The 23,405-nt window shown below is 42.1% G+C and overlaps 1 protein-coding gene and 2 long non-coding RNA genes across 4 annotated transcripts in view; 1 reads left to right on the top strand and 2 right to left on the bottom strand.

The window, feature by feature from the left end:
* Window positions 1–11,726, top strand: part of ARMC3 (armadillo repeat containing 3) — a 58,178-nt gene extending 46,452 nt beyond the window's left edge. The window contains exons 16-19 of one of the 2 annotated variants that reach the window (XM_065666562.1): window positions 345–437; window positions 6,032–6,229; window positions 8,691–8,853; window positions 10,355–11,726. In XM_065666562.1, the coding sequence (XP_065522634.1) occupies window positions 345–437; window positions 6,032–6,229; window positions 8,691–8,853; window positions 10,355–10,564 (664 nt within the window). In that variant the 3' untranslated portion in view covers window positions 10,565–11,726. The remainder of the gene's footprint in view (window positions 1–344; window positions 438–6,031; window positions 6,230–8,690; window positions 8,854–10,354) is intronic. The other variant, XM_065666563.1, reaches the window with a different exon arrangement.
* On the bottom strand, window positions 9,032–14,751 carry LOC136007975 (uncharacterized). The gene is made up of 3 exons (XR_010609932.1): window positions 14,685–14,751; window positions 14,403–14,482; window positions 9,032–10,495 (listed from the first exon to the last, which is right to left on the bottom strand). It is a non-coding gene; the product is annotated as an uncharacterized LOC136007975 (long non-coding RNA).
* A 56-nt stretch (window positions 14,752–14,807) lies between these two features.
* On the bottom strand, window positions 14,808–23,395 carry LOC136007976 (uncharacterized). Its single transcript, XR_010609933.1, has 3 exons — window positions 23,336–23,395; window positions 16,120–16,243; window positions 14,808–14,828 (listed from the first exon to the last, which is right to left on the bottom strand). It is a non-coding gene; the product is annotated as an uncharacterized LOC136007976 (long non-coding RNA).
* Between the last annotated feature and the right edge of the window lie 10 nt (window positions 23,396–23,405).

The following is a 23,405-nucleotide window of genomic DNA, read 5'->3' on the forward strand; positions in this document are numbered from 1 at the left end:
CACCATAAAGATGTCTGAGAATACCTATAACAAATTAAATTTTCATGCTCTTTGTTGATCCCTAGAGTTGTCTTTAACTATAAGGTTTTCTTTCTTTGACTTTGATACAGCTTCTTGCCTTTGGCAGCAGTCTTACTTTCCAGTTACTTTTGCGTCCATCATTTGGTATTTGGTATTTCATTTTTGATCCCTGAATCAATATCTGGTTTATTACTGGTTATGTTATTTCTTCCACTTGTATCTTCCTACGAATATATTTACTGTCCTTTAAAATCAGAACTTCATTTTCACAGCTTAATATGCAAACACTAATTAACATGCAAAAATATCTTGCTCCATTTCAGTCTTCCAGGAGAGGAGAAGGCACACGATTCATCTCATGAACAAACTATTTTGTCACCTTCTATTTCAAGAAAAAGCAGTAGAGAGAAAACAAGGTATGGTTTTAAAAATTACTACTTTTCAATATTCTGTTACTGCTCTAACATAAGAAATAAAATTCTGATTGAATATAGTGATAGACAGTTTTCAAATGGAGTACAAATGCTCAAATACAGTGTTATGTATGTTTTTGGAGTCTTTCTTTCACCTCCTAATTGCTGTAGTCCTCCTTTTCTATCTTAGTAATGATCTGTCCTCCCTCCCCATGCTTTCTTAGAACATCTCCTGTTTATTTGGCTGGTTTTCCTTTCAATATCCCCTAGAGGCAGTGAAATTAGGTTATTTTACAGCTTAACAACCAACACACAGGGAAACTAGGGTAGAAGTTCCTTCTCAATTTAGAACCTAGATACACAAAAAGTTCCTACACTGCCTACATGCATCTTTATTTCTAGATTAGATTTCTTCCAGTGAAATTTCATACATGACTAAAAGCTGAGAAGGGTGTGCTCAGAACTGTCTCCGTTTTGACAGCAACAAGCCTAAAACTGCCTCGCTTTTGCAGGGCTCCCACTGACCCATACAATACACTTGGTACAATTCTGCAGGTCTCTCTGTAGAACTGACCTGGTAGGCATGTCTGCTCATAACAAATAGGTCAAAGCCTCTAGCCTTGTGGTAGGAAATTAATTTCTTTACAGAAAAAGGGTTTGATCCTGTCCTTCCCACCTGCAGGTAGCTGACCACAAGATATTTGGGCTTTAGCAGTTTCTTTCTGGTTTGTTGTAGCTATTCACTAACAATGAGGTGGAATGAACAGAGCTTTCTACTTCAGCTGTTAGGGTACTTAACTGAGAGAGTAGAGACCAATGACCAGTCATTGTCTTGATGACTTTTAATATAAGGTACTTACCCCCTAGTTTGTTCCTGTGAAAGAAAATTGAACCATGATCCCCCACATGTGCATGCTTTATATAAAACAGCAGCACAATCATGACCACAACAGTTTCTTTCAGAAAAGGTAGGTGTAACTGCCTAATTCCAGCAAAATTTACAGGATTTCCAGACTGGTCCAAATACAGCTTCCTTGACATTGATGGAGTGATAGCTAGTCCTTGATAGGAATGTAATATAACCTACAACTCTCCTTGGTTTTTCTGTTAGCTAACTTAATGAGCTGACCACTTATCATGCTAGTTTTCTGGGGGGTCTCCTCAGTCCTTTCTTCCTAATTTTTCTTGGTTTATGGTATAGGGAGCCTTGGCTCTGCTTCAGGGCTGTGAATGTGATGTCAGTGGTGAGCATTACAAAATCCTAAGTGCTACAGGATCATAAAAAAAAAAAGCCCACAGGAGAGATGGCATGCCTGTTGTAGGAACTGAAATGCCACATTTGCGATGTTCAGCTTGGAGCTCACCCATGAACTGTGATACGTCTGTACAGGCATTTTATTGATATTGTTGATTTCTCAGACTGCTTCTATATTTCTGTGTATGTACGTATGTATCTGTGCTGGAGACGTGAAATCTGCAGTAGGAAAGTCAAGAGAAAATTCAAACCTGCTTTGTGATCTCAATAGTTCAATGGTATCTCCAGTGGAGGAAAAGCGAGAATTATCTGGACAATGGTGTTCACTCGGCAAAACCAGCACTAGAGAAAAAGGCTTGATGTATTATTCTTTGAATTGTATGTCTATCAGCTTGTTTAGAACTGACATGCAAATTGTTGACAGATAATAGCTACTGACTGTGAAGGGTTGAGGTTCTGACTTAAATCAGGACCCGAATTGTGAGGTAAGTATCCACTTGACTTGTGGCTCTATCTATTGACTTACAAGGCAGACATTTACATTTGACTAGTTATTCGGACTGCAAGCACTTCTGGAATTCAGTTTAAATAATTTAATAGTAGATGACTGAAATGGATCATGTCCATTGCATTGTGGAAGGTTCCCATTTCAGGATGCAAAAGAGTAGATATTGTATCTTGAGTGTCTTACCAGGCATGTTCTAGCTTCTGCTCATTTAGCAGGTCCTCCTGAAGCCCAGCACGCTCTGGTCATGACCCACTATGCAATGTCAGTTTACTCAAAAGGAGCAGAAGGCAACAGGAGATATTGAGCCCCCTGGTGCCCTGCAGCTGTGGGGGATTCCTTCATCTCAAAAGATGCTCTAGAGTCATGGACCATTTTGCACAGTCTCAAGCAGCTGCGCAAAGCCTAGAGATGTTCTGACAAGATGTTTGTTTATTACAATATGAGATGAAGGATCCCTTGGGTAGTTGCTTTTTAATCTATTTTATGTCAATTACACAGTAAATGACTGCTGGATTAACAACAATAACTCTTTTGGAAAGCAAAAATTTCTTTATGAAAAAGACCCCAAATACCTGTCTCGATTTCCCATAGCAAACTTGCAGGGATACAAAGACTTCTTTCTTCAAGTATGAAATAATTGCTTTTGAATGTCATGATCAAGTTGTATGATTTATAACCCCATTGTCATTCATTTTGAATCCATAATTCATACATCATTATTATTATTAATTTGTGAGATATATGGGAGTTACTTGAAGGTCAGTAGCTGACTCCAAGCCTCAAACATGCTTAGACCTTTTCCAACATATTTTTTTCCTTTGATCATACATTTCTGTTCATCAATATTTTGCAAAGTACTACTGAACACAGCTTAAAGCTATTGTTTTGAAAAAGTAAATCTACTTTATATAAACTGCACTTGAAAGCTAAAAGAAAGGGCAGTTGTAATTGTCTGCTGGAAGTGTCTGAATTCGTTATAGAGGAAGTGCATAGGAGATAGGTTGACATGTATTTTCGTGGACAGATAGCAACCTTTTTAATCAAACGGTTGCATATCTGATATACATATTCGCTGGGCTAAAATATGATGTTTAATGTAGACTGACAAATTTACATTTCTTCTATGCTATGTTCCAGTACAGCATTTAAGGAGGTGCTTTCCAGTGTTCATTTACTCCTTTTCTAAAGACAGCCAAAGGATTAAGCTGTGTGAAAAAGGAAAGAAAATAGGTGTCATGGCTTTCTTTTAGTGGTAGGATATTTTACTGGCTGCCTTCTTCCTCACACTGATTCTCTGGTGACCAACTGGACTTTTTTTGCAGCATAAATCAGAAGCAACTTGGACACTGTTAACTGCCATGAGTTCTTCTTTGCATATTCTTCTACATTCATGGCAAGTCTGTGTCATGAGTAGTAAGACAGCTTTGGGAAAGGGGAGTGATTTTTTTTTTCAGATGTCATAATTCCCACTGGTAAATAAAATGGGAATAATAAAAGAGGACAGGAAAAAGATAGTAGAAGTCTAGTGTAATGGTTACTGATTATTTTACGGCATTGTGCTATGAGACAGCATCTCCACAGTTCCTTAGGAGGTAAATATTAGACATGATGAACTGAACAGCTGAGGAGTAAGGCAGAGACAGGTGCGGAAGACAACCTTAAAGCAGCCATTCCACCAAGGAACCATAGTCATACCTGAGAGAAATAGGCAGCAGCAAAAAACCCAAACAAATCACTGTTCAAACCCACCCCTCTCAGGTGTTTTCTTCCTGAAAACTGGAAAGGGGAATAAGAGTAATTCAAGAGTCATCTGAGCAGACAGGAATAGGAAACAGTTTTCTTTAAATAAACTATTCTTAAACATTATGTCTAAGTGCATAAATGGAGAAGTAGGTAGCTGTTTAATCTATCATTATAAGGTTCCCTGGCTATACCTAGATAAAGTCAAATTAGACAAAGAAAACTGTTTGTCTGCTTTTTTCAAGTATAAGTGCAATTAATAACCAGAACAGTTTACTTAACAGGGTGGTGAATTTTCTATACTTTTAAGATTAAATCTTAATTGGTTATCCTGCTAAAATAATGTGCTTTAGGAAACCTATGAAAAGGCCTTTTTGTGACCATGGTAAATCTCAGTAGGTAAAAGAAAAGTTTGCAAAGTATTCTGAAGACAAATGGCTTGAATTAGACACCTGATAATGGTGTATGCCCTTCTGCTTTGTCCATTGCCTTCCTTCTTAAGAGAGCTGTTCATTGTCAAAATTTCAAGAACAATTTGAAGAGCATAAGATAATGATAGTGTGCCCTGGAGCCATGTTCTGTAGTGATCTGTCCTTTCCTTTTCCCCCCCTTTTTTCCTTCCAAGAATGCCAACAGTATTATGGATTTCAACAAATAAGCCAGAATTGTTAAATAAAGAAATTATTTTATGTTTCACAGTAGAATTATTTAACACCTATGCTGAAAAAAAGATATAATACTTATGAAACACAAGTTCCACGTGTTCCCACAAATGAAATATCCTAAACTGATTGTATAGATCCTAATGATCTCTCTGTCAAGATCCTGGTTCTGTAGTTGCTACATAACTTGTGAAATGCACAATATTCAACCGAAGCAGAACAAGCATTTCATTTGTACTTCTGCTAGGTGCTTATGACGCCTGTTCAGGATCACAATCATTTTTCCCGTCCTGAGCATTACTGATATATGTAGCATGTACAGTGAAAAAAGAGAGAGCAAAACCACAGACTTCTTACAAAATCTTCATCTGACCAGCAGTGTTGTAGTTTGTATAACGCTTGAAGTACATGGACTTACAACTACAGACACTGCTGCCTGGAATGTCCGGTCAAAAATTTTGGCCATGCTTTTTATTTGAAATCCAATTTCTATCAAAACCTCATCAGCCTTGGTGAGGCCGCATCTGGAATATTGCGTCCAGTTCTGGGCCCCTCTGTTCAAGAAGGACAGGGAATTGCTTGAAGGAGTCCAGCACAGAGCCACAAAGATGATTAGGGGAGTGGAACATCTCCCTTATGAGGAGAGGCTGAGGGAGCTGGGTCTCTTTAGCTTGGAGAAGAGGAGACTGAGGGGTGACCTCATCAATGTTTACAAATATGTAAAGGGTGGGTGTCAGGATGATGGAGCTAGGCTTTTTTCAGTGATATCCAGTGATAGGACAAGGGGCAATGGGTGTAAACTGGAGCATAGGAAGTTCCACGTTAACATCAGGAAGAACTTCTTTACTGTAAGAGTGACAGAGCACTGGAACAGGTTGCCCAGGGGGGTTGTGGAGTCTCCTACACTGGAGATATTCAAGGCCCGCCTGGACAAGTTCCTGTGTGATGTACTGTAGGTTACCCTGCTCTTGCAGGGGGGTTGGACTAGATGATCTTTTGAGGTCCCTTCCAACCCTTGGGATTCTGTGATTCTGTGATTCTGCGATTGGAGTCCATGATTTTTAGTACGCGTTCATATGGAACCAAACTGTTACTGTCTAAAAGTGTTTCTTATACGGATGTATGTCTCTTCTCCTCTAGATATATATGAAAGGCATATCAGAGCTATAGACAAAAACAGAATGAGAATCTACAGCAATATTAATATGACGCTAGTGACACTTGGTTCATAAATATCTCCAGAGAGCATGTTCCACAAGCGTTCTCTACAACTTTGTAGATTTTAGAGTATTCATTATCAAGAGAAAAGATTTTTCCGAACTCCCCCTGCAAACTACTTGTCTAAAATGTTCTGTTGGAGAACTGCTGTATTTGAATTTGGACTTTAGAGATTACAGCATTCTAAATAACTGTACATTGTTTTCTATGCAAGAAAAGGAAAGGGGAAAAAAGAAGAGGAAAAATCAAAAGAAGTTATTCAGATTCTATCTGCAGTCCAGGATGAAATAAATCTACAAAATACACAGTGGCTACCACCGCCTGACCTCATTTTACTGGATTACATTAATGATGCTTCCAAAACAATTTTACCACTAACTACTACAAGGGAACAGGTTGTGGCTCTTGCACAGTGAGTATCAAATCACATTTCCATAAATAACACAAGTTCAATTGCTAAAATAACCCTTCTCTCATCTGAGGACAACTTTTCCAAGTTTGTTATTTTTCCCATCCTAACTGGAATCCAAATCAGGTCTGGTCTAGAATTCTAACATCATTTTAGATTTTAAGCTTCTTGTTCCCAATTTTGTTGTAATTAGTTGGATTAGGTTTGTTTTGAAGAAAAAAATCACTTGCCACAAAAGGGTATAAATTTCCCATTTTGAAAATATTCATATGAAAATTTCCTTTTCCTTTTTTTTTTTTCCTCCACATTTATGTATCTGTATTGATCCTTCCCAATGAACACCTCAGCTGCATATGGTATCATTAAGGAGCCAGAGAGACCTAGGAGCTGCAGTGACTAAATCCACAACCTAAACTCTTAACTTAATAGTTGAAACTGTTGTAACTTGCACGTATCATGTCTGTTCCTTCTTTTATGATCTTTCTTGCTTACTTGGCTTGGAAACCCCTCGGGACAGGATCTGCCTCATATTTTATTTTCCTTTTCAGCCAAAAGCATGAGACATTTTTCTAATGTAGTTTTTAGGTACTACTGTAATTAATATCCTGATGAATAGTGCCAGAATATTGCAATGGTGCATGTACAGACCGTTGTTATCAATGTGTGATTCATTAGTTACACAGACTACTCGGCCTTGGCACCAATCACTGTCATCTCCAGGCAGTGTGTCTGCTTTCATCTTCTCCTTAGTTTAACCTTTACTATCTTAGCAGTTTCCTGGCTACCTCCTGAATACGGAGAGTTTGGCATCAGATCCCACTGAGTCTCACAAAGTCTGTTTCTTCTGCTCTCATTTTTAATGAAGTGGTCTAATGTGATAGGAGGAATGACTTTTCTGTTGGTTGCAAAATGTGACAGGACAGATACTCATCCTTTACTATCCAGCTGTGTATAAATCATGCTGCCATCCTCAAGGTGGAATCCATAAAATGCTCTTTCAAATCTGCTCTTCAAACACACCAATGAAATTCTTGCAGGCACACAACCCTGCAAAACAATCATGGGAAATTTAAGTAGAATGTTTTCTGTGGGGATTTTTATGTGCATGTTCCATTTTAAGTGGCTGCCTGAATAGTGTGTGTTGAATAGGAAGGGGAGGAGGAGGCAGCTGCAGCAGCCCTCTGCAGCCTGGCAGCTTGAGCAGGGTTCCTGCTGTGCTCACCAGGGAGGGAGCCGGGGTAGATGAAGGAACATGCAGTAGTGCTGGCTGCCTCCTTTTAAACAGACAGAGCACATCTTTGTGCACACGTGGGAGCAGTGTGCCTGTAGGATCAAGAAGCTTTGCTCTCTTTACTGAGGGCTAGCTGTAGGCACAAGCACCGTAAGTGACTGCCTGGAGCCCCCACTTCTTCACATTCACCCAGTATTTCCCAACTTCAAGATACCATGTCTAGCCAGCTTGGTGATAACTCCCTGTGCCCACGCTGTTGCAACCAGTACCACCTCAGGCCCTAGGGTTTGAGAAATAAGGCCTCCAGGGTTGCCTTGCACATACCATGTGGACAGAATCTACAGTTACTGCAAAAGAGAGTAATGCAGATCTTAGTTCACTGTCTGAAGTAGTGGCTTGTGATTTAAACCCATGGCAGTTCTGCATCACCTTGTCCAGAGTGAGGACCCTCAATAACACTTGTAGCTCTGGCTGAGGACTCTGAGAGGAACAAAGGTCTTCACATACAGGCACCATGCACAGACAAGGTGAAGGTGTCTTACAGACTTATAGTTGGGGCCTGGTCCTATGTGTGCACAGTCCCCCAAAAGACATGCGTTTAGCAGTGTCTGCATACATTGTGAGTTTTGATCTTCTGTTTCTGTGACTAGGCCAATTCTTTTTCATGGATAAATACACACCTCTCACCACCCAGATACTGGTTTCACTATAAGACAGCACATGTAGAAGCTGAAGTATCCGTTATGGATATAGTTGCTTTCCTATGTTGGGATCATTACCTGTGGCTTAAATTTTACCCTGTATACTCTCATGCCTTAATGACTATTTCGAACAAATGGTAGGGCTGCGGATTGTAATATGTAGCTCACGTAATCTGTTAGCTGTAAAGGTGAACACTAGCTTCTGAGCTACTTCTGATTTACTACACAGTTACTGATGCTTTTCTCTGAGGACTTTGCGCCTATACCAGAGCTCTCCAGAATCTCTGCTGACAGCAGTTGCACCTTGGTTTAGGTCTGTGACAAATGAGAACGACCTGAGTTATGGTTATTTGTATTTAACAGCTGGCATATACAAAATACAAGTTACTGAATTAATACGGCGAGCATAGCAAAAGTATTAAAGTCTTATATGTCATTCACTTAGTGGTTGTATACATTTAATTTGCTACATTTTTGTGGTAAATACGAGAGGAATTATAGATGCAGCTGATGCTGGTATACACTGGAACAGGTTTATTGCAGACAAGATGGGTGGCCCGATTGAAAGAGACAAACTACATGACTTCAGCTGGGAACTTCACATAAGCGAAATAGAATTTGAACTGAAATGCAACGTTGTGCCTATCGGGAAAGTCAAAAAAGGAACATTCTACCACAGGGCTTTACTTTTCAAGGTACATTAACATTTATTTTACAACATAACATATTGATGTTAAATGGATATTACAAACTAAAGCATACTTGCATCAGTACAATATAATATTTATATTAATGTAAAATCTTTTGTATACACTTAAGTAATTTTTCACTGGCAAAGTTGATTTCCCAGTGAATGAAAGCCAGCATCGCGTCTTTCTGTAAACATTCTTGTTGTCATTAAATTGTCTTAAGTGATATCTGCAGAATACTTGATAAATGGCAAAAAGCCAAAATATTTGATTGGGAGTCAAAATATTTTACATTTTCCGTAAACTGTAAAATACTGAATTATGCAGCTTCCCTTTTTTTCCATGCTGCAAATATAAACTTGTTGGGACGATTTTTATTTGGTATCTATCCAGTATTCTATAATAGTATATAACAGCTTTTATGTTCAAGTTTCTGAAATTGGAAAGATTAATTTCTTCTGTCTTCATGTGAAGATGTACTGGTGCAGCCTGCATATCTGTTCTATCCTTTTTCCTTGGCTGTTGGGTAGCTGGACTTTTCTTCTTCTTGGATGGAAAAGACTTGTCTAAGAGAAGCAAGAGCCTAGCACATTAAGTGTGAAGGACCCAGGAAACAGTACGCAGGAGAAAAAGCACAATCCTAAATTTATGGTATCCATGGGGAGAGAAAGTTCCTGACATATTTTATGGATCTGAGGACATGAATTAATTGTGCTGAAGCAGCACTGATGTTCGCTTATCCTGCACTGTCCTAAGAAACGTTTGCAGGGACAGATCACCTCTCTTAAAGCCACAGCAGTCTTAAGCATTGGTTAGCCTTGTCCATTCATAACAAGTTAAAAATCTGCCAGGATCTCATTCCCTCACAGCAGATGCATTCTGAGAAAGCAGTTTTTCAGCTGGAAACCATTATAGGTCTGTCAGCGATAGCACAGCACAGAGGAAAGGCAGGTGTTTCATCTAGCAGATGCTCGCCTCGCATTTCATTGCTTCCCATACTTGCGGGGCTGAAAAGCAAGGAGTGTGCTCTGGAGTAAAGCAGCAGTCCTAAACTTACATTGATAGAAATGTTGCATTTTTACACCTAGTATTTCATAGGAGCTGTATGTGCGCAATACCTACACCTCATCACCTGAATAGACAGTTCTTCAAAATGTTATTCAGAAGTAAGTCTTCCAACTAAAAAAAGAACATTCCTGGGCACTGCGGTTATTGCACTTGTTTATCATCCAGTCCTTCAGATCTCCAATCAAGAGTTCAAATTAGTATTTTTCATGTTGTGCATAGAATATGATACAAACAACATCTTTTAAGGCCACACTTTCTAAGCAGAACCAACAATAAGGATTCACAGTTTGGAACACTTTAGAGATTTACAAAGTGTATTTCAAGAAAGGTCCTGGCCTTTCCAGTGTTTGTTTTCTTTTTAAGCATCTCTTGGCCTTGCTTTGTGTCACAGAAGCTACATGTACTAACTGTGATTAACTCCTTTTTCTTTCCTTTTTAGGCAATAGCAGACAGAATTGGCATTGGCTGTAGTTTAGTTCGTGGCAAGTACAACAGAGCTTGGAATGAAGTTAAATTGGTTGATGACTCTCCTCAAGGAATAACTGGGCTTCTGCTTCCCCCTCGCGAGTATATTGTAGATCTAATGTTTGAGCCAGGCCGTTTGATAAAAGAGGGCAGCGTAGAGGCAGATCAGTACAAACATATTTAATCATTTTGACAAATTTCACCAAAGTAGCTATTTTAAAGATGTTTGCAGTGCTAATATTTATGAAACATGAGGGGTTTCAGGTCCAGCTATCAAAAAGAAGCATAACTGGTATGTTGTCCTAAACGTTTAATTAACATATTTTAAGTATCCAACTTCAATGCTTAGAAATGTTATTAATTTTTCTGGTACTATTTTAAGACTAAACTAAAACTACAGATTAAAATTTGGTAGCTCAAGAATATTTGGTACGTGCTAACATTATAACACTTATTCAAGAGGTTTAAATTATTTCCAAAATACAGTATATTCTTTTTTTCTTATGTTCCTTCAAAGCCCATGCACATTTATAGGAGTTATATGTCCATGAAGCAAGAAAATGTGAGGGCTGGTGAAGTAACAAGTCACCTAAAAACAACTGGACAATTTTTTGTGTGAAATAACCCAAGAACTGAGTATTAGAAGAACTAAGATAACAGTGTACTTTCAGCCTTGTAGAAGACATCCCATTCGTATTTCTTGGAACTTGGCAGAGTTAATTATTACAGATAATAGCATACGCTGGATAAATACTGTTTGTCCTGGCACAGGGAAGATTGATAAGTTACTGCTTGCAATCTCCATTTGAATTTTTTTATCTTTCACTTGAAGATAAAATGGACTTTGAGAAGGCAGCCGTTTTAGACAGGGAGTTTGTATTTCTTGCAGCCTTGGGTAATGCGATGTGGCCGCAGTGCAGTGGTGCATCTAAAGAGGTGAAACACTGGCTACAGCACTCTGGTAAACACTTCCTGGTGAAACTGGAAGGAAGGTACTGGAGTATTTCAGGGAGCACCACTACCAAGTGAGTTTACTGTGGGACAGAAAAAGACCTGTACATAAGTTGGGCCAATGCACATTGTCACGTTGCAAGTCTGCATTTCAGAAGACCAGAACACCACCAATAAAGCATTTACTTCCTGCCCACCAAAAATGCGATAAAAAAGTCTGGGGTCTGTGTTCTTTTAGTTTTTAATGTTTGTGTAAGCACAGTCACTTGTGTAGTCTGCTCTGGTTTGAAGAGGTTATATCTGTTGTATTCATTACTGCTTATAAGCATGATCCCACCACTCCCCCTCCTTCCTCCTCTGACATGCAGCATGATTTTCTGGTAGGCCTTTGGGGAACAGTCCATCTTTCTGTTGTAAATTCACTTATATGGCCTCATGTTCATTTTTTACCTTATGTTCAGCAGTGCTCCAGCCATCAGAATGAAAAAAAAACCCTCTGGAAACAAAATACATGATATGCTAGCAGAAGCCAGGATGTGTTTCTTATCATTTCTATGTAGCAAGTAGGGGCCTGATGAAAAGGCATACGCTTTCACTGACAGGCATGATTTGGTATGGAAACCTGCAACTTTGAAAGTGCAATAAGTGCAAGTAAAGTAAGAATGAATTTCCTACTAGCTATCATTATGTATGTTTTTCCTACATTGGAATTTCATTATTTTGTATTGGAACCGTAATGTTAACGAGTGACTTATTCATTTGAGGAGGGCTTGAAAAACAAAGCAGTTTCTGTTGTTTCTAATAAAAACTTCTGTTCTAGACATATAAAATGGCTTTACATAAAATGATAACCTAAGCAAATTAAAAAAAAATACTACACGACCTTGCATAACGCAGAATTTGATGATCCAAAAATGTTGGATGAGGGTTGGTTTATGTCTCTCACAATTTTTAGCTTTATATTACCTGAATTCCGTCACTCCAAAATTGAAATGCACTTGGGTGTCAAATATAAGATCTAGGTAGAACATAAACACTTACATCCCGAATTGTTACTTTGAAAACTGTAGTTTAGTTGTCAAGTGAGTCGAGAGATGCCACTTGTTTTTATTTGATGCTTCCCATGCACCTGTAGCTGTGCCCATGTCTGGATGAACTCCCCCAGCCTTCACAAGAGCTGCCCAGCTCACACTCATTCCACACCTGAACCAGAAAACAAACTGTTTCTGCAGGGCTCAGCTGGGTGAATATTCCTGGGACATGCCCAACAAACGCTGTTTGTTTGGCTTGGGCCATGCCTGAGTGATCACCTACAATCTTCTAAGGAGCAGATGGGAAAGGGTCTCATATTCCCTTTTACATAATAGTTCAGTGGGCAGATTAGTCACTCAGGGCATAGAAGAAGTCAGGCCTTGATGCCTTCCTAAGCATGAACAAAACAGTCTGCAGCTACCCAATTGCCACGATACCTTCTAGCCTCTGAGCACTACACCCCTCTGTTTGAAGCTCTGCTGTTGTGTAGGAAAGAGAGTCTGGGTCTCCAGTGCCCAAGAATATAAGAAATATAGTTTCCTGTGTCTACTGTAAGATGTAGAAACTGTACCCTGCCTAAAATAATACCCTCCTAGTCAGGTGCGCTCCTTCTAGATGAAAAGCTGTCTTAAGCCAAGATGGGTATTGAAAAAAGGTTCATTCCTCCATAGCTGTAACCACTGGGCAGCTACACAAGAGCAGGCATTATGGCCATCTGCTGTGCAGGATGAAAACCTAATGAGACATGCTCAGCTTCCTGAAAGAGAGGGTATGTAGGTGATTATCCCAGGACAGTGATGTTGACTGTAGCTCCTCATTTGGAAGGGGCACCTCTAAATCATCCTTACTGTGATGCCTATGCTTCTGAGAGAAGATAGCATGAAAACAGTGCTCCTCCTGTTCACTGGAACTACCCAACTTCATACTGACTGTGCTGAGCCTACTCTGCTGCTTACTGCAGGGTCTGTTCCAAGGCACCTGGAACTGACGCACCGCACCTGCACACACCCTGCCATTCATTTTCATAAAAAGAATCGTAGTTTTGATTGGCATTGAGAAGCACAATGCTTAATATACAGCAATCTGCATATCAAGATATACAGAACTGGCTGTGTTGACAACAGGTCAGGCATGATTTCTAGCTTTCTAATGAACGTGCACCAGCAAAGCAGCAGACCAAAACTGCTGGTGGTGTCAATGAGATCTCAAGTTGCAGCAGAAGTTTTGGTATGAGAAAGTCTTAACACTTTGATCCTGCACATTTCTCTGCCTTTTTCTGTGTGTGCCAGGACCATTGTGGCTAAGGGGATTCTAGGTGGATAATTCCAGGCTCTCCAGACCAGTTTTTGGCTGAGACCTGTTTCAGAGGGGTGCTTCTCGTAAACAAGTCGCTGCCAAAGTGTCTGCTCCTGTTTTTCCCCAAGCAGATGCAGAGGCAGTAACACTGCTGGCAGCAGCAATACCAGCGCTTCCATGCTTGCTTTCTCTTGCTCTTGATCCCTGAGCAGTAGGAGCACTGAGGTTAACTTACACTTGTTTTATCTTTATTCTAGCTAGGAACAACTGCTGTGTAATTTATGGAATTAACATATTTCAAATAGTTTCTGATTACCCACTGCTAAACGACAGCAATGGCAGAATGTCACCGCCTCAAACTGTGCATGGCAGAAATTGAAATGAACTCTTCCTCCAGTAAATATCCATTGTTGATCAGCTCTGCATCCTGAGAAGAATCCAAGACTCTTAGAGCAAAACAGGTGTTTCTTTTCAGATCCAAGAAGAACTTTTGTTGTTATTTTTGTCATCCAATTTGGCTTTGGAGAAAAACAAAAAAGTATTTTATTACTAAATATGGGTTTCGAATGGTGACATATTATTTCATCCATGGATGAATCTGCACTCTTCTACTATGTGATTCATTTCTCCTTAAATCCAGAATCCAGCTCACCGCAGAGCATCAAAATGGAGACTGTGCAGAGGCAACAGACATTTACTGATTAGCATGTCAATTTAGTTAAGATAGAAAAGTGCATTAATACATTGTTATAGCTCTCTTGCTGGTTCATACAAGAGTCTTCTCCTCAACAACTTATTTGCAGTACCTGTTTCCTTCAGAACACTGAAAATAAGCGAAAAAAAAATTAATTCAAAGCCTGAAGACAGCATATGCCATCACAGCAAAGTAGAGGACAACATAGGAATGGACACAGAGGCTCAAGCCAAGAGTCTGTCCAACTCCAGCAGTGGTCAGTATAGAAAAGGTTAAGAACACAGCACAAACACATTTATACATTTCAAGAGTACTATGATAAGTGACCCACCACCAGTACTGGGATAGTGTGAGGGGCACACTCTTCAAGGCAGCTCCTTCCCTCCTGCTGCCCAGGCCCACTGCTGTGGGGGCAGGGGAGGCCATGGGGCTGCTGCACAGGGAAAGCATCGGCACTGTCACTGCTGGTATTCAGCTGCATTGGAGCAGAACAAAGTCAGTTACAAGGTGGTTTCATCTTTCTACCACAGGGAGGAAAGCGCACTGATAAACGTGTTTGTCTGTGGGCTGGGGTGGTTATGGACCACAGGCATTGCTTTGCACAGGAACATCCCCCAGCCAGCCTCTCCTCAGCATCTTTGCTGATAGTGCAACAATGGTGAAACCCTCACCTTGACAAAAAGTGAAAAACACTCACCTTGGTGAAACCTTGACAAAAGACCTCTTTTTGACCAGTACAATCAATTTCCCTCAACTGCAGAAGCTAAAAAAGAGCTCTTTGAATGCCACACATTGGATCTATGTGAGGCACTGGATATCTGCGGCCCTAAAAGCCAGAGGGATGCTACGCAAACACTGAGAAGTGGGGCTGGCCACACAGTGAGCTCTGGGAGGCAGGACTGATCAGGGGTGGGAATCGGAGGTCAGCTAAAGCACGTAAACTGCTGAGTGCTGATCAACACATCCAAACCACAGTGAAGCACTATGCAGCAATGAGAACACACAACACAGCACAGACAGGCATGTACAGACACCTCCTGGCACATCCAGAAAGCCGACCTTCTCCCACTGCAGCTCTGCCAAGGTGTCTCCTCCCAGGCAGCCGAACATCTCCCAGAAGGTGAGGGGAGTAACCAAAGGATGCTGCAGTTTTTTGTCTCGTGTTTGCTTTGCAATACAGCTGTGTGGATGGGGCGCATGACTTTTTTCACACTCTTTACCAACAAAGCTATTACAGCAGATAAATTAACAGCTCTTTAGCCCTCTTAATGATCTATTTCTTTTTCTATTATAAAAACACTCTGACACTGAAAGATACTTGAAATATTGGGATAACCTGATCTGGCTTTCCTTGCCCACTATCACAGAATTCATAGTTCAGGTACAGGTAAAGTATGTGCAGAAATGACAGAAACACAGAGGGAGACACACACACATACATGTCTTTGACCTATAAAAATGTTATTTGTAGGACATAGAAGGTATTAGTGTACTGCAGACACAATGAGGTAGTAAAAGCTTTTCTCTCATTAAAGAGTGAGCTTATTTGCATGCTAATGAACCAGCTAGTTCTTCCAGCTCATTGATGTTTCACTGACACGCTGAGATGCCATCTACGGAAATCATGTGCAAAGCATAATTGAAGCCAGTTCTTGCTTCGGGTTGATGAATGTTGGGGAAAATACAGCAAGATGAGAAAAGCAATCATACCAAAGTAGGCAGCAGATTCTGTTGTTCATGCAGCCCTTTGCCCAGGCTATACCCACCTTCTTAAACACTGTTCACGACCAGCTCTCCTTGTTCTATCCTGACCTTGCAAACACAGCAGAGGGTTTCTTTGACCCTGTTTTCCAGCAGTCCTAACACTTGGGGTATGCGAGATCGCCTTGCCTATTTTAGAATAGAGACAAAAAAGGCTCTTCAACAAAAGACTCTTCTAGTAAGTGCAGCGACATTAGGTTTTGCATGCTGTCTACCTGTGAACAAACCTTTTCCTGTCCCCCTAAAGCTTTAGACCTGTCCACTGCTGTTTCTCACTCCCTCACCCATGCTGCATAAAACTGCCAAAAGTAACAGACTCCTCTGTGGACTCCATGGTGTGTAACATCTTTCCCTTTTGTGGTGCCAGCGCTGGGCAAGTTTGCTTTAAAACATGGTGCTAAGTTCTTGTGGAACAGAAACTGCCCCAAAGCCAGTTCACCCTTCTGTCGCAAGACAGGTTGACTACCCTGCCAGACACCTCAGTGCACGTTGGTCCCACATGTAAATAACAGCTCATAGCTGCAGTGTTCCTTGTTTATTCATTATCGTGCTCTCTTGCTGTTTCCAGGAGATGTCCCTGCATCGTCTTACTGTTGCTGATACTAATCTCTTGTGTTTTCTAACCTACATCCTGTAGTGGTTTAACCCCAGTCGGCAGTTAAGCACTACGCAGCCGCTCACTCAATCCCTCCCTGTGGGATGGGGGAAGACAATCAGAAGAGTAAAAGTGAGCAAACTCATGGGCAGAGATAAAGACAGTTTAACAGGCAAAGCAAAAGCCACATGCACAGGCAAAGCAAAACAAGGAATCCATTCACCACTTCCCATGGGCAGGCAGGTGTTCAGCCATCTCCAGGAAAGCACATAACGGTTACTTGGGAAGACAAACACCATCGCTCCAAACAGCCCCCACCTCCTCCTCCTTCTTCCCCCAGCTTCCTATAGTAAGCCTGATGCCATATAGTATGGAATATTCCTGGGGTCAGCTGGGGTCAGCCATCCTGACTTGTGTCCCCTCCCAGCTTCCTGTGAACCCCCAACCTCCTCGCCGGTGGGTTGGGGTGAGGAGCAGAAAAGGACTACTGTGACTGACTTTAACCCTAGCTCCACCTGGTATTAACAGGAGCTGCATTACCAAAAAGAGAGCTAAATGATCAACGGCTGGTCCTTAGGTACATATAAATATATGAAAAAGCAAAAAAAAGCCAGGGGCCTTAAGACCAAACACTGGATGAGCTTAGAGCTGTTCAGGTACTAAATTCCTTCAGGAATTCCCAATGACCAGACAGCCTAGTGTCAGGAATTAACAGGGATAAGGGCTTTGCAGCACTGGGCCACGTTACATTGGAAATGGCAGTTTCCACAAGCCAAGCACTGTGTAACAAGTGGTATGCTTCTAAAATACAAACACCACGAAATGCAGAGGGAGTTCAGTGTTACGTGTGCCAAGGAGGACACTGCCCTCATGGTCAGGGAGCCTTCTCCAGGGCAACCTCTGGCCAGAAATCTGCAGTGATTTACACAGGGATTACTCTGTCACTTTTGCTAGCATGGAATAGGGGAAGGATAAGAAAGGGACCATCACCAGTTCAGTGTGTTGTCACTGCTTGCAGTGTTATTTACTGACCACAGAAATCCAGGAGCAAACAGGAGCGCAAATTTCAGTCAGGTCTGCTCTCAGTTTTCGTACTGAAATGCCACTGAACATTAGGTATTGGGAAGGTGTCTTTGCTTGTCACTACAGAATTAAAGCAGTGCACACTGACAAACAAGCTAGCAATACCTGATCTACTGTTGTTTCTCCCTGCTAGATGAATGCCAGTATGGTGTGGAAACAAGAGGTCTGTGCAAAACACAGAGCCTGCTCTGATCCTTTCTATGCTCTTCCTACATAGCAGACAGGGACCAGAACACTTACAGCAGCAGCTTCAACTTGGTACACTCTGTCTTCTAAAAGGCTCCTAAACCTAGAGCCGCCACAGAGATAGCTGTCCCTGCAGATCTGGCCAGTCCTTACATGGCATGAAGCTGGAGTAGGAGTTTTTACTCACCCAGAGTTGCTCAGATGGCCCCTGAAAAGAAAACCCCATCTCCCATTGCTGCAGGAGTGGAGATTGCTGGGCCGGGGTACCACCAGGCACACCATCGTCATGAAATGGAAAACCAGCTCACGCCCTGAGAGCAGCATGCCAGTTTCTCCCACAGACACCTGGTGAGCATGCTGGAGACCAAGGATTATAACCAAATCCTGAAGTGCTGCTAAAAGAATGAGTTAGAGGCAGGCAAATCACACTAGGCAAAGCAGAACTGCACACTGCTCACATGCAAACCCCTCGGGCAGCTTTTTGAGTGGTCTTTTGTACTGCTTCCACTTTACTACATGTTTCCTATTTTTCAAATAACATATGCATTTGAGAAAATCACAGTCTGGTTTTAGGTTGCGGCTGAAACATTAAAAAGCCTCCAGAAACCCAGATGCCAAAATGCATTTTGAGACATTTCCCCATCCCTCCCCTATCCATCTACTCCACCAACAGTCCTGTTCATTGCTCCATAATGCTTACCCAGGTGAAATCAAGAGGCAAATCCAGCCTCCCTGTCCAGCCATGAGGCAGGTCATTCATAAGAAGCAGGGCATGCACTCAGCCCCGTATTTTTCTCCTCTCTTCTAAACCAAGAGCACCGCAGTGAAGATGAGTTACCAGCAGGAAACCAGTGGGTGACTGCCATCATGCCTGTATCACAGCAAAAGTGATATGGAGGGAATGCAGAATTTGGGGGGGATTTTTAAGGAGTGCGATTTTGTGCTTTTCCTGATTAGAAAATGCATCAAAAATAAATCTTCAGAGGGTCATCTAAGAGAGAAGGCAAGAAGGTTCATAACTGCATTTATGTGAATCCCAAATTTAAAAATACATCTCAGATGAATGAGAGAGAATAAAGCCTGTTCTGGTGAGCCCTGCTCCTCAGGAACTGCCATTTGCTGGGAAGGAGGCAAACCCTGTTATCAGGGAAGTCTGCTGAAGGGAGAGCAATTTCCCCCAGTCAGAGTGAGGCATGACATACCCCACTCTTAAATCATTTATATTTTACTTTTTTATGATGCAATCCTGAATTAGCTTTTTCTGCATTTGTAATTAGAGGCTAGAACAGATGGTCAGGGCTTAGTTCAGGGTGATAAATCCATTAAGATCACCTACAGAAAGCTGCTGCTGCTGCGGTTGCTGCCAAATAACTGTTCATTCAAAGCTTTGTTCAGGCTCTGAGTACCGGGTGGAAGAAGAACCAGCTCAGTTCTTCACTACCTTGAGGTACAAGGGATGAAAATCACACACAAGTTTGGGGAATGTATTATTACTGTCTATGTGGCTCAAGAAACTTCATGGTATGATATGGGGAATGCATGGGGCAATCCAGGGGAGAAGCCTGGAGATGTTGCTTCCCAACAGCTGCCCCTGCAGATACTCCATCACAGAGCGTCTGCTTTTCCAAGTGGATGAAATTTAGATGAACAGGCAGCCTGGTTGCAGAATAGAGTTTTCTATCAAGGAGTGATTGCAAAATACCCATTTGATTTTGAATTCATGTCTTCACCCATTTTGCAATAAATTTCTCAAAGCATTAGAATCCTAGAATAGTTTATGCTGGCCAGGACCTATGGACAGCATTTGTTCAATTGAACTCAAAGCATCTGTCACAGTGGACCAAACCTGTAGATCCCTTCCAACTGCAACTAATTCTCCTCTCTCCTCCTCTCCTCTCCTCTCTTCTCTTCTCTCCTCTCCTCTCCCCTCCTCTCCCCTCCTCTCCTCTCCCCTCCCCTCCTTTCCTCTCCCCTCCTCTCCCCTCTTTTTCTTTCCTCTCCTCTCCCCTCCTCTCCTCTCCTCTCCCCTCCTCTCCCCTCTTTTTCTTTCCTCTCTTCTCCTCCTCTCCCCTTCCTCTCCCCTCCATCTCTTTTCTACCATATTATATTCAAATCCTAACCTTAGGCTCCAACAGAAAGTTCCTGCTTAAGCTAGTCCTCAATTATGACTTTTTTTTTTTTTTTGCCAAAAACAGAGGTCAGGTAATTAGGTATCCTATAGCATATGATTAGCAAAAAGAGATATTAAATCATAAAGCAAACAAGGCAAGAAGTTGTGTGTTCATTGTTTCTGATGGTGTCTTTGACCTGAATCACATCAAGCTACTCTGCAAATGAATCTCAGCAGAACCTATGGGTCAGCTTCATGGAGGTTCAGTTCTGTGTTAAGGCTCTCTGTACCTCTGGAAATCAGCAGTATCCTTTTCCAAGACTCTGCTATCAGTCATTTTTGCTGAAATCCCTTCCCACTACTGGAATTCAGCACTGGAGCATTACCACGTATCTCTGGATAGCACTGCCATATGGAAACAGTATCTCCATACTCAGAGTTTCATAACATCTGAGCAGCTAGAAACTAGCTGAGGAGTTGTATCAGATCTGTTAGAGGAAAGACTTTGTTGTGGAAGGATGTGGAGTTCCTGTCATCATCTCCTACATAAGCAGTGAAGATTCCTGTGGCGAAAATAGAGCCTGCCACAGATACAGCCTTTCCACCAAAGTACGTGCTCATGCTGGTCCCCTTTCCTTCATTCTCCAGGGACCTGTGCACACAGTGCCACTACACAGGACAGCTCTGAGCCACATTCTTGTACGTTGAATGTTTCAGTGGAACATTCCATAGGAGGGGACATACATTACATATGACAAAATGTGCAGAGGAAACCTGACTGCATACAAGCACATATAAAATACAAACACCACTATTTCAGTGTTTCATCTGCATGTAGTAAGGTTAAGGGGCTTTATTAACAAAGGCTGCCTAAGCAGAGGTTTGCATTTGAACAAGGGTTCATTTGATTTCTGCTCCTCACTGTTCCCTGGCTGACTGCTCAGTATCTGCCAGCGTAGGCATTATGTGATGCTCTGCTTGTCCCCAGAGCTGTCAGTCAGCACAGAGCCTGGGCTGGGAAATGGTTGGAGCCCGAATAAATATTAGCAGGATACCCCGGACCGTGACCGCTTCCCTTCTCTTCTCGCCTTCACACACCAACACACATGATGCTGCTGCTGCCTCTGCACAAAGTAATGCTACAAGAGGAGCTGGGGAGCTTCTCCCCTATCTACATACCTCTTAGTACGACACTGGGCTTTTGATGAGTGACCCTTCCCTGGATGCAGCTTGTGCCTGTGCTGGATGGAGCCAGGTGATGTTTTTAACAATAAACCCGCTGAATTACTATTCAGAGAGAATCTACTTGGAAATTTACATAATGTAGCTAGGGGAGACTTTTGAACTGCTTCCCCTCGTGCATGAGGGAAGGAAAAAGGAGGAAAATTAAGTAACAGCCTAATTGGCTTTTATAACAGTCTACGGGGAGAGATGCAGGACGGTTCTCTGCCTAGCTACGAGGCTTGATATGTGCTGTAACCATGGGAAGCGACATTAGAAGCATGACAGGACAATGATTTGGTTTTTCAGCACTGAAGATGTGAAAAATGAAATACATCCAGCCAGGGGTTGTTTTCTGCTTGAGGAAGAATTGTCACACAGGTTCAGAGGACTGCAGGTCAGGCTTCTATTGGAGGGAAGAATGGAGGACCCATTCTGCTGGTGCACCACCTCCAGCGTGGATCACAGCTGCTGGGGTGAACAGGATCTGCCTCTTCCACCACTGTGCTCATTTTAATCGAGGAGTGCCTTGCAGTAAACTGGGTAACAGAGGACCACCAGCCTAATGCCTTCTGCTCCTTCTGCGCCTGCTGCTCCCCTGCGTGCACAGTCCAGGCACCAGCCACCTCCTTCAGAGGCCAAATATGGCACAGCAGCAGACCTGAGTTCAGTTGACAATGACTCGAAACCGCTGCATTTTGGGATACAGCAGTAACAGGGAGCTGCAAGGAAGATACTGACGGTTCATTTTCATTGGCCTTTGTCTTCAAAAAAGCGCCCATTAAATCACTGTCAATTACATTAAAACGTGCAAGTTTCAGGACTAATCACTTTCTCTCACCCGCCTTCATTTCCCAGATACTTCAAGGAGAACTCTATTGATAACCTGCCCTCCTCAGCAGCAACCACAGCCAGGAGGAACAGGAGGGAAATGTCACTCTTCCACAGCTGAACCAGAGACAATGGCAGTGAGCACTGGGAGCGACACCATCCCCTGCCAGCACTTTCCAGGCCTAAGCCATTTGCCAGAACTGGGGAGCATCAGATTGGGTCTCTCCTCAAAAAAGGCTCCCTAATATGTTCCAATTCCCTCCTAAACCATGGCTAAATGACTGATAGAAGCCCTCTGCCAGCACTGTGAGCTCAGGCAAAGCTGTCTCCTCCCTGCCCAGCAGCGCTGCTCTCCTACTACTCTGATCCATGGTCCTGAGGACTCACAGGCACCATCACAACCCCAGGGTTTTTATCAAGGTACTCTGGCTTCACTCCACTGTGCCTATTTATACAGAACAAAGCCATCAATCAGCTGTGTGTCCCACTCTCCCCTGCCACTGCAGGCAGCGAATGCAATCACCTACAAGCTTTGCAGCTATCTGTCTTCTGGTGCATGGGGATCCAAGCAGAGGATTTGATTACAGCCAGGCTACTGATCAGATGCTGTGCTGGATGTCCTCAGCTGCCATTGAACTCACAGTCTTAGGCATGAGGATGGTTCAGTAAGGGTGTGCATACACAGGACTGATCACAGAACACTATTTTTTGCTCTGGTCTTAAAATTAGGCTAGAAGAATTAGACTAAAAAGAAAGTAATTTTGTTTTAAACACCATTTGTTATCCAGTGCAACCAATACAGTGCCTTCCACACCATTCAGTGATGCCTTAATTCCAAATCAGAAATGGAGCTATCAGGGAACAAAACCCTGACAACAGAATTAAGGCTTAACCTGGAAAACTGCCTTGTGTTTAGGTCTACCTTTTAAGGCCAGAAGCCCACACTAAACCACGTGTCCTATTACAGCTATTATTTATAGACCAAGCCAAAGCAGCTGTGCCTGCAAATCATACCACGTTCTCAATCAATACAACTAAGAGCAATGCCTACAAGACGCATTTTAAGAGCACTTTCGCGTGTAAACACCAGACTTGTTCTCCTTAAAAACAACTTAAAACAGTTGCAAGCAAATGCCTCGACAGGACAGTGCTGCATTTTAAGCCGAGCTCTTAAAGAAGCGATCGAAACCTTTACCTGCAATTGCTGCATTGGTGTTTAAGGGGGTGCTTTAGTCATAAGATGCAATTATTCAGGTTGAAAGCAT

The sequence above is a fragment of the Lathamus discolor genome, chromosome 2, assembly GCF_037157495.1.
Source record: "Lathamus discolor isolate bLatDis1 chromosome 2, bLatDis1.hap1, whole genome shotgun sequence".
Lineage (NCBI taxonomy): Eukaryota > Metazoa > Chordata > Aves > Psittaciformes > Psittacidae > Lathamus > Lathamus discolor.